This window comes from Oncorhynchus gorbuscha, linkage group LG02 (assembly GCF_021184085.1).
Source record: "Oncorhynchus gorbuscha isolate QuinsamMale2020 ecotype Even-year linkage group LG02, OgorEven_v1.0, whole genome shotgun sequence".
NCBI classification, from domain to species: Eukaryota; Metazoa; Chordata; class Actinopteri; order Salmoniformes; family Salmonidae; genus Oncorhynchus; species Oncorhynchus gorbuscha.
The window spans coordinates 8,002,981-8,015,515 of NC_060174.1; the positions used below are offsets into that span (position 1 = coordinate 8,002,981).

Sequence of the window (12,535 nt, forward strand, 5' to 3'; positions counted from 1 at the left end):
CTATTCTCTTCCCTCCCTCAGCCTGTCTACCTTCCCAGAGAAACAACACCATTCTCTTCCCTCCCTCCCTCAGCCTGTAGCCTGTCTACCTTCCTGAGCTTAGGGGGAAGCCCTATCCTCTCCCCTCCCTCAGCCTTCTACCTTCCCAGAGAAACAACACTATTCTCTTCCCTCCCTCAGCCGTCTACCTTCCCAGAGAAACAACACTATTCTCTTCCCTCCCTCAGCCTGTCTACCTTCCCAGAGAAACAACACCATTCTCTTCCCTCCCTCCCTCAGCCTGTAGCCTGTCTACCTTCCTGAGCTTAGGGGGAAGCCCTATCCTCTCCCCTCCCTCAGCCGTCTACCTTCCCAGAGAAACAACACTATTCTCTTCCCTCCCTCAGCCTGTCTACCTTCCCAGAGAAACAACACCATTCTCTTCCCTCCCTCAGCCTGTAGCCTGTCTACCTTCCTGAGCTTAGGGGGAAGCCCCAACCTCTCCCCTCCCTCAGCCGTCTACCGTCCCAGAGAAACAGCCCTACCCCTCCCTCTACTTTCCCCAAGAAACCCTGGCACAGTCAATTATGCTAATGTTTGTCAATAAATATTAAAATGTAATATGGCCAGACTCCTGTGAGTGGCAGCTATAGACTTGCCTCCCAGACAAATTTGCTGCTGCTGCAGATATTAAGTGCACCTGAAAGGGCTTGCAGTGTGTCACGGGGCCAGACCATGAGGAGGCCGGGCCTGGGGGACCTCCAGGGGGGGCTCACACGCTCTCACCCCTCACCCCTCTCACCCCTCATCCCTCTCTCTCCCCGACCCTTGCATCCAGATACAGAGGATGGGAGAAGAGGGGGCTGGAGATCGGGAGGGGAGAGGAGAGAGAAGGAGAGAGGTGAACATGCGTTCTCTCTCTCTCTCTCTCTCTGCCTCTTTCAGTCTCTCCCTCTCTCTCTCTCTCTGTCTCTTTCTGTCTCTCTCTCGCTGTCTCTCTCTCGTCTCTCTCTCCTCTCTCTTCTCTCTGTCTCTCTCTTTCTCTGTCTCTCTCTCTCTCTCTGTCTCCGTTTCTCTCTGTCTCTCTCCTCTCCATCTCTCTCCGTCTCTCTCTCTGTCTCTCTCCTCTCCATCTCTCTCCGTCTCTCTCTCCCTCTCTGTCTCTCCTTTTGTCCTTCTGTCTCTCTCTCCCTCTCTGTCTCTCCTCTGTCTCTCTCTCCTTTTTCTCCCACTCTCTCCAGTCAGATTAATATAATAGTTTGTATTAAAAGTTTGTATGCTTTACAAGAATAACGATTTCCATAATAATCCTGTTTATACGGACACATCTGAAATCAGGCTACCAAAACATTCGACCACAGCAACCATGTTATTTTTGCTAAGCCTATGTGAGTGTGGACATGTAAAGTTTGTATGTAAAACTTATATCTAAGATACATACAGTGTCTTCAGAAAGTGTTCACACCTTTGACCTTTCCCACATTTTGTTGTGTTACAGTCTGAATTTAAAATGGCTTACATTTGTTTTTTTGTAACACAATACCCCATAATGTCAAAGTGGAATTATGTTTTTAGACATTTTACTGATGAATAACAAATTAAAAGCTGACATTTCTTGAGTCAATAAGTATTCAACCCCTTTGTTATGGCAAGCCTCAATTAGTTCAGAAGTAAAAAAAAGTCACATAATAAGTTACATTGAACTCAATATGTGTGAAATAATAGTGTTTAACATGATTTTTAATGACTACCTCATCTCTGTACCCTACACAATAATCTGTAAAGTCCCTCATCCCTGTACCCTACACATATAATAATCTGTAAAGTCCCTCATCCCTGTACCCTACACATATAATAATCTGTAAAGTCCCTCATCTCTGTACCCTACACAATAATCTGTAAAGTCCCTCATCTCTGTACCCTACACAATAATCTGTAAAGTCCCTCATCCCTGTACCCTACACATACAATAATCTGTAAGGTCCCTCATCTCTGTACCCTACACATACAATAATCTGTAAAGTCCCTCATCCCTGTACCCTACACATACAATAATCTGTAAGGTCCCTCATCTCTGTACCCTACACAATAATCTGTAAAGTCCCTCATCCCTGTACCCTACACACACAATAATCTGTAAAGTCCCTCATCTCTGTACCCTACACAATAATCTGTAAAGTCCCTCATCTCTGTACCCTACACAATAATCTGTAAGGTCCCTCATCTCTGTACCCTACACAATAATCTGTAAAGTCCCTCATCTCTGTACCCTACACAATAATCTGTAAGGTCCCTCATCTCTGTACCCTACACAATAATCTGTAAAGTCCCTCATCCCTGTACCCTACACATACAATAATCTGTAAGGTCCCTCATCTCTGTACCCTACACATACAATAATCTGTAAGGTCCCTCATCTCTGTACCCTACACAATAATCTGTAAAGTCCCTCATCTCTGTACCCTACACAATAATCTGTAAAGTCCCTCATCCCTGTACCCTACACATACAATAATCTGTAAGGTCCCTCATCTCTGTACCCTACACAATAATCTGTAAAGTCCCTCATCTCTGTACCCTACACATACAATAATCTGTAAGGCTCTCATCTCTATACCCTACACATACAATAATCTGTAAGGTCCCTCATCTCTGTACCCTACACAATAATCTGTAAAGTCCCTCATCCCTGTACCCTACACATACAATAATCTGTAAGGTCCCTCATCTCTGTACCCTACACAATAATCTGTAAAGTCCCTCATCTCTGTACCCTACACATACAATAATCTGTAAGGTCCCTCATCTCTGTACCCTACACAATAATCTGTAAAGTCCCTCATCCCTGTACCCTACACATACAATAATCTGTAAGGTCCCTCATCTCTGTACCCTACACAATAATCTGTAAAGTCCCTCATCTCTGTACCCTACACATACAATAATCTGTAAGGTCCCTCATCCCTGTACCCTACACATACAATAATCTGTAAGGTCCCTCATCTCTGTACCCTACACAATAATCTGTAAAGTCCCTCATCTCTGTACCCTACACAATAATCTGTAAAGTCCCTCATCTCTGTACCCTACACAATAATCTGTAAAGTCCCTCATCTCTGTACCCTACACAATAATCTGTAAAGTCCCTCATCTCTGTACCCTACACAATAATCTGTAAAGTCCCTCATCTCTGTACCCTACACAATAATCTGTAAAGTCCCTTATCTCTATACCCTACACATACAATAATCTGTAAGGTCCCTCATCTCTATACCCTACACATACAATAATCTGTAAGGTCCCTCATCTTTGTACCCTACACATACACTAATCTGTAAAGTCCCTCATCTCTGTACCCTACACAATAATCTGTAAAGTCCCTCATCTCTGTACCCTACACATACAATCATCTGTAAGGTCCCTCATCTCTGTACCCTACACATACAATAATCTGTAAAGTCCCTCATCTCTGTACCCTACACATACAATAATCTGTAAGGTCCCTCATCTCTGTACCCTACACATACAATACTCTGTAAGGTCCCTCATCTCTGTACCCTACACATACAATAATCTGTAAGGTCCCTCATCTCTGTACCCTACACATACAATAATCTGTAAGGTCCCTCATCTCTGTACCCTACACATACAATAATCTGTAAAGTCCCTCATCTCTATACCCTACACATACAATAATCTGTAAGGTCCCTCATCTCTGTACCCTACACATACAATAATCTGTAAGGTCCCTCATCTCTGTACCCTACACATACAATAATCTGTAAGGTCCCTCATCTCTATACCCCACACATACAATTATCTGTAAGGTCCCTCATCTCTGTACCCTACACATACAATAATCTGTAAGGCTCTCATCTCTATACCCTACACATACAATAATCTGTAAGGTCCCTCATCTCTGTACCCTACACATACAATAATCTGTAAGGTCCCTCAGTCGAGCAGTGAATTTCAAACACAGATTAAACCACAAAGAGGTTTTCCAATGCCTCGCAAAGAAGGACACCTATTGGTAGATTGGCAAACTCACTACAAAGACACAGGCGTCCTTACTACAGTAACTCAGTTGATTTCAACATGAGACCAATAGTGACTTTAAAACAGTTACACAGTTTAATGGCTGTGAGAAAACTGAGGATGGTTCAACAACATGGTAGTTACTCCACAATACTAACCTTATTGTTAGTAGGGAAAAGAAGGAATCCTGTACACAATACTAACCTTATTGTTAGTAGGGGAAAGAAGGAATATTGTACACAATACTAACCTTATTGTTAGTAGGGAAAAGAAGGAATCCTGTACACAATACTAACCTTATTGTTAGTAGGGGAAAGAAGGAATCCTGTACACAATACTAACCTTATTGTTAGTAGGGAAAAGAAGGAATCCTGTACACAATACTAACCTTATTGTTAGTAGGGGAAAGAAGGAATCCTGTACACAATACTAACCTTATTGTTATTAGGGGAAAGAAGGAATCCTGTACAGAATAAAACATATTCCAAAATCCTGTTTGAAACAAGGCACTATAGTAATACTGCAAAAAAAATGTGTCAAAATAAATGTTTGTCTTGAATACAAAGTATTTTGTTTGGGGCAAATTCAAAACAACCCATCACTGAGTACCATGGGGGCTGGGATTAAAAATGAAAATTAATTAAATAAAAATACAGCCAAAACACACTTCACGACAAGAGAGACAACACAACACAAAGAGAGACCTAAGACAACGACATGGCACGGCAGCAACACCATTTTTATTCAACGAGGCATGTCAGTTAAGAACTAATAATTATTTTCAATGACAGCCTAGGAACCGTGGGTTAACTGCCTTGTTCAGGGGCGCAGAATGACTGATTTATACCTTGTCAGCTCGTGGATTCGATCTTGCAATCTTTCAGTTACTAGTTCAACGCTCTAAACACTAGGCTACCTGCCGCGCATGACGACAAAGCATGGTAGACAACAAAGGAGAGAGAGAGAGAAGGCATAGTATGGACATCTGACATCATAGTAAGGACATCTGACATCATAGTAAGGACATCTGACATCATAGTAAGGACATCTGACATCATAGTAAGGACATCTGACATCATAGTAAGGAATCTTCTGACATCATAGTAAGGACATCTTATGACATCATAGTAAGGACATCTGACATCATAGTAAGGACATCTGACATCATAGTAAAAGGACATCTTATGACATCATAGTAAGGACATCTGACATCATAGTAAGGACATCTGACATCATAGTAAGGACATCTGACATCATAGTAAGGACATCTGACATCATAGTAAGGACATCTGACATCATAGTAAGGACATCTGACATCATAGTAAGGACATCTGACATCATAGTAAAAGGACATCTTATGACATCATACTAAAGACATCATCTGAGCTGTCTGTCAAGTAGAAGATGCCAATTGAGAAAATCCAATTGTTTTTACTTTCCAAAATATGTTCATTCATCCACACAACACATGTTTCTCACCTCAACTTCAGTATACACTGTATAGGAGTTGCCTTGACCGTGTGTTTTGGGTCATTGTCATGCTGGAATACCCAACCAGGACCCATTTTCAACGCCGTGGCTGGGGGAAGGAGGTTCTCACCCAAGATTTTCGACGATACATGGCCCCGTCCATCGTCCCTTTGATGCGGTGAAGTTGTCCTGTCCCCTTAGCAGAAAAACACCCCCAAAGCATAATGTTTTCACCTCCATGTTTTGCGGTGGGGATGGTGTTCTTGGGGTCATAGGCAGCATTCCTCCTCCTCCAAACACAGCAAGTTGAGTTGATGCCAAAGAGCTCCATTTTGGTCTCATCTGACCACAACACTTTCGCCCAGTTGTCATCTGAATCATTCAGATGTTCATTGGCAATCTTCAGACGGGCATGTATATGTGCTTTCTTGAGCAGGGGGACCTTGCGGGCGCTGCAGGATTTCAGTCCTTCATGGCGTAGTGTGTTACCAATAGTTTTCTTGGTGACTATGGTCCCAGCTGCTTTGAGATCATTGACAAGATCCTCCCGTGTAGTTCTGGGCTGATTCCTCACCGTTCTCATGATCATTGCAACTCCACGAGGTGAGATCTTGCATGGAGCCCCAGGCCGAGGGAGATTGACAGTTATTTTGTGTTTCTTCCATTTGCGAATAATCGCACCAACTGTTGTCACCTTCTCACCAAGCTGCATGGCGATGGTCTTGTAGCCCATTCCAGCCTTGTGTAGGTCTACAATCTTGTCCCTGACATCCCTGGAGAGCTCTTTGGTCTTGGCCACGGTGGAGAGTTTGGAATCTGATTGATTGATTGCTTCTCTCTTTAAGAGTGTGCTCCTAATCTCAGTTTGTTACCTGTATAAAAGACACATGGGGAGCCAGAAACCTTTCTGATTGAGAGAGGGTCAAATACTTATTTCCCTCATTAAAATGCAAAACAATTTATAACATTTTTGACATTCGTTTTTCAGGATTATTGATGTTGTTATTCTGTCTCTCACTGTTCAAATAAACCATTCAAATTATAGACGGATCATTTCTTTGTCAGTGGGCAAACGTACAGAATCAGCAGGGGATCAAATACTTTTTTCCCTCACTGTACATCCTGTATATATATATATATATATATATATATATATATATATATATATATATATATATATATATATATATATATATATACAGGATGTACAGTGAGGGAAAAAAAGTATTTGATATATATATGTATATATGCCATTTAGCAGACGCTTTTATCCAAAGCGACTTACAGTCATACACACACACACACACACACACACACACACACACACACACACACACACACACACACACACACACACACACACATGCATACATGCACACGCACACACATGCATACATGCATACATGCATACATACATACATACATACATACATACATACATACATACATACATACATACATACATACATACATACATACATACATACATAACAAAACATAACATAACATAACATAACATAACATAACATAACATATACAAAAGGTATTTGAACCCTGTCTGGCACAAAGAGACGATGCATGTGGGAGACAAGCCTATACACAATCTATACACAATCCAACATGCTATTAGGGTACTGCTTGGGCTACAACATGCTATTATAGTACTGCTTGGGCTACAACATGCTATTATAGTACTGCTTGGGCTACAACATGCTATTATAGTACTGCTTGGGCTACAACATGCTATTATAGTACTGCTTGGGCTACAACATGCTATTATAGTAATGCTTGGCCTAGAACATGCTATTATAGTACTGCTTGGGCTACAACATGCTATTATAGTACTGCTTGGTCTACAACATGCTATTATAGTACTGCTTGGGCTACAACATGCTATTATACTAATGCTTGGGCTACAACATGCTATTATAGTACTGCTTGGGCTACAACATGCTATTATAGTACTGCTTGGGCTACAACATGCTATTATAGTAATGCTTGGGCTACAACATGCTATTATAGTACTGCTTGGGCTACAACATGCTATTATATTACTGCTTGGGCTACAACATGCTATTATAGTACTGCTTGGGCTACAACATGCTATTATATTACTGCTTGGGCTACAACATGCTATTATAGTACTGCTTGGGCTACAACATGCTATTATAGTACTGCTTGGGCTACAACATGCTATTAGGGTACTGCTTGGGCTACATCATGCTATTATAGTACTGCTTGGGCTACAACATGCTATTATAGTACTGCTTGGGCTACAACATGCTATTAGGGTACTGCTTGGGCTACATCATGCTATTATAGTACTGCTTGGGCTACAACATGCTATTATAGTACTGCTTGGGCTACAACATGCTATTATAGTACTGCTTGGGCTACAACATGCTATTATAGTACTGCTTGGGCTACAACATGCTATTATAGTACTGCTTGGGCTACAACATGCTATTATAGTACTGCTTGGGCTACAACATGCTATTAGGGTACTGCTTGGGCTACAACATGCTATTATAGTACTGCTTGGGCTACAACATGCTATTATAGTACTGCTTGGGCTACAACATGCTATTAGGGTACTGCTTGGGCTACAACATGCTATTATAGTACTGCTTGGGCTACAACATGCTATTATAGTACTGCTTGGACGATATTTACTAAATCAAAGTGTAACGTGCAAAGTTTGCTTCTGTCATTCCGTAGAGGAAATAAATTAGACAATAAACACACACAATGTGTGTGTGTGTGTGTGTGTGTGTGTGTGTGTGTGTGTGTGTGTGTGTGTGTGTGTGTGTGTGTGTGTGTGTGTGTGTGTGTGTGTGTGTGTGTGTGTGTGCCCTCTCCTGCAAGGTGGATTATGCTGTAATTGCCTCCCAAGCCGGAGCTTCTCTAAACAACCTGATGAGCCACGCTCAGGAGCTGGTGGGCAAGCTGCGCTCCCTGCAGCTGGACCAGAGGGAGTTCGTCTGCCTCAAGTTCCTTGTTCTGTTCAGCTTGGGTGAGTATCCAAGGGGTGGGGGGGGGGGGGGGGGCAGGAGGTTGATGGAGAGAGGAGGAGGGGTGTCTGACAACCGGAGAGAGGGAGTCTGTGGGGGGCTGGGTGAGGGAGAGAAGAGGTTGGGAGGATTTCTCAACTTGGGTGAGTTACAGGGGGAGAGGCTGCGGTATGGGGAGGAGGGAGGCTGATGTGGGGGAGGACGTTGAGGGAATTGAATAGAAGTGTGTAGTGGGGGGCATGGCGCTTGTAGCCAGGGTAGTGGGTTCGATTCCGGGACCACCCATATGGGGAATAGAAGGGAAAAAGCAGGCAAATTACACACACACACACACATACTTAAGAAAGCAGGTTAAATATTCTGTGTGTGTGTGTTTGTTGGTCAACCATGGGACTTTTCTCACCGTTTCTCCTTCGTAACTTGCACCTTCTCACTCCGGTAGTTTACCATTATTTCAAGACCATGTGATACCGGTTCCCCCTATCAAACACGGACCTCTAGGGCTGATGCTTTCTATCAGGAATGATTGACAGAATTGTTATGTACTCTGCTGTTCGTCAATCACATATTACCATATCAGTTGCATTTTCACATCTGATCTCATCACAATCTCAGACCCAACCAACCCCCCCCCTTCTCACCCCTACCTCTCCTCCTCCCCCTCCTCATCGACCCCTCTCAGTCCCGCCTGGAAAAGGGCTTAACTTCTCCCACCTCCTGCTAAACAAAGGAGCAGGGGCCCTTGTGTTTTTGGATGTGAGAGGGGAGGCTGGGTGGGAGGCTGGGAGGGGGGAGGGGTGAGAGGGGAGGCTGGGTGGGTGGGTGGGAGGGGGTGTGGGAGGGGGTGTGAGGGGAGGCTGGGTGGGTGGGTGGGCGGGAGGGGGAGGGTGTGAGGGGAGGCTGGGTGGGTGGGCGGGTGGGTGGGTGGGTGGGTGGGTGGGTGGGTGGGTGGGTGGGAGGGAGGGAGGGAGGGGGTGGGAGGGAGGGGGGGGAGGGGTGTGAGGGGAGGCTGGGTGGGTGGGTGGGTAGGAGGGGGAGGGTGTGAGGGGAGGCTGGGTGGGTGGGTGGGTAGGAGGGGGAGGGTGTGAGGGGAGGCTGGGTGGGTGGGTGGGTAGGAGGGGGAGGGGGTGTGAGGGGAGGCTGGGTGGGTGTGATGAGGGATTTGGGGGGTTGATGGTCTAAATAATTTGCCGGTAACATCATCCATAACACCATCCATAACATCATCCATAATGATGCCTGTTCAGCCTGTTCTCTGGTGCTGCTTGTTCTCTGGTGCTGCTTGTTCTCTGGTGCTGCTTGTTCTCTGGTGCTGCTTGTTCTCTGGTGCTGCGTGTTCTCTGGTGCTGCGTGTTCTCTGGTGCTGCGTGTTCTCTGGTGCTGCGTGTTCTCTGGTGCTGCGTGTTCTCTGGTGCTGCCTGTTCTCTGGTGCTGCGTGTTCTCTGGTGCTGCGTGTTCTCTGGTGCTGCGTGTTCTCTGGTGCTGCGTGTTCTCTGGTGCTGCGTGTTCTCTGGTGCAGCCGGGGCCCCCGCTAGACGCTACGGAGAGAGAGCTGGAAACAAACACTGAAGCCAGGAGATTAGAAGGGATCTGATTAATACCATCTCACAGTCGGGGGGAGTGTGTGTGTGTGTGTGTGTGTGTGTGTGTGTGTGTGTGTGTGTGTGTGTGTGTGTGTGTGTGTGTGTGTGTGTGTGTGTGTGTGTGTGTGTGTGTGTGTGTGTGTGTGTGTGTGTGTGTGTGTGTGTGTGTGTGTGTGTGTACTCTGCTCCATCTAAAGAGCCTATTAATAGGGAGATAATGAAATGAGGCATGAAACTACTCCCATGCCGTTCTGTGTGAATACAGAAAACAAAATGAGGTGAAACACACTTTAATGTCAGCAATAGCACTGATACATGCTACCTGATACATGCTACCTGATACATTCTACCTATTACATTCTAATTGAAACATGCTACCTGATACATTCTACCTGATACATGCTACCTGATACATTCTACCTATTACATTCTAATTGATACATGCTACCTGATACATGCTACCTGATACATTCTACCTATTACATTCTAATTGATACATGCTACCTGATACATGTTACCTGATACATTCTACCTATTACATTCTAATTGAAACATGCTACCTGATACATGTTACCTGATACATTCTACCTATTACATTCTAATTGATACATGTTACCTGATACATTCTACCTATTACATTCTAATTGATACATGCTACCTGATACATTCTACCTGATACATGCTACCTGATACATTCTACCTATTACATTCTAATTGAAACATGCTACCTGATACATGTTACCTGATACATTCTACCTGATACATGCTACCTGATACATGCTACCTGATACTTGCTACCTAATACTTGCTATCTGATACATGCTACCTGATACTTGCTACCTGATACTTGCTACCTGATACATGCTACCTGATACATGCTACCTGATACATGCTACCTGATACATTCTAATTGATACTTGCTACCTGATACTTGCTACCTGATACATGCTACCTGATACATGCTACCTGATACATGCTACCTGATACATGCTACCTGATACTTGCTACCTGATACATGCTACCTGATACATTCTAATTGAAACATGCTACCTGATACATGTTAACTGATACATGTTACCTGATACATTCTACCTATTACATTCTAATTGATACATGCTACCTGATACATGCTACCTGATACTTGCTACCTATTACATTCTAATTGATACATGCTACCTGATACATGCTACCTGATACATTCTACCTGATACATTCTAATTGATACATCCTACCTGATACTTGCTACCTGATACATGTTACCTGATACATTGTACCTGATACATTCTACCTGATACATTCTAATTGATACATCCTACCTGATACTTGCTACCTGATACTTGCTACCTGATACATGTTACCTGATACATTCTACCTGATACATTCTAATTGATACATCCTACCTGATACTTGCTACCTGATACATTCTACCTGATACATGCTACCTGATACATGCTACCTGATACTTGCTACCTGATACATGTTACCTGATACATTCTACCTGATACATGCTACCTGATACATTCTACCTGATACATGCTACCTGATACTTGCTACCTGATACATTCTACCTGATACATGCTACCTGATACATGTTATCTGATACATGCTACCTGATACATGCTACCTGATACATGCTACCTGATACATGCTACCTGATACATTCTACCTGATACATGCTACCTGATACATTCTACCTGATACTTGCTACCTGATACATTCTACCTGATACATGCTACCTGATACATTCTACCTGATACATGCTACCTGATACATGCTACCTGATACTTGCTACCTGATACTTTCTACCTATTACATTCTAATTGATACATACAGGAGTACAAGTTATTCCTACTATGGGTCAGTGTTGACATAGATAGACCATCCCTTGCTGCAATTACCTATCAAGTGGAGCACACCTTTTTATCACCTTCACATCACAAATATTATACAGCTACTGCAGGTATACACATAGATATCACATATTATACAGCTACTGCAGATATACACATAGATATCATATATTATACAGCTACTGCAGGTATACACATAGATATCATATATTATACAGCTACTGCAGGTATACACATAGATATCACATATTATACAGCTACTGCAGATATACACATAGATATCATATATTATACAGCTACTGCAGGTATACACATAGATATCATATATTATACAGCTACTGCAGGTATACACATAGATATCATATATTATACAGCTACTGCAGATATACACATAGATATCACATATTATACAGCTACTGCAGGTATACACATATATTATGTTTTGTGCACATTTTACAATGTTTTTTGTTTGTTTGTTTATTTCACCTTTATTTAACCAGGGAGGCTAGTTGAGAACACCTTTATTTAACCAGGTAGGCTAGTTGAGAACACCTTGATTTAACCATGTAGGCTAGTTGAGAACACCTTTATTTAACCAGGGAGG

At 43.0% G+C, this 12,535-nt stretch overlaps 1 protein-coding gene across 1 annotated transcript in view; it reads left to right on the plus strand.

Moving 5' to 3' along the window:
* The window catches only part of LOC123996652 (nuclear receptor subfamily 5 group A member 2-like), a 62,311-nt gene that overhangs the window by 12,442 nt on the left and 37,334 nt on the right, over nt 1–12,535 (plus strand). The window contains exon 3 of the mRNA XM_046300214.1: nt 8,353–8,500. Within this exon, the coding sequence (XP_046156170.1) occupies nt 8,353–8,500 (148 nt within the window). The remainder of the gene's footprint in view (nt 1–8,352; nt 8,501–12,535) is intronic.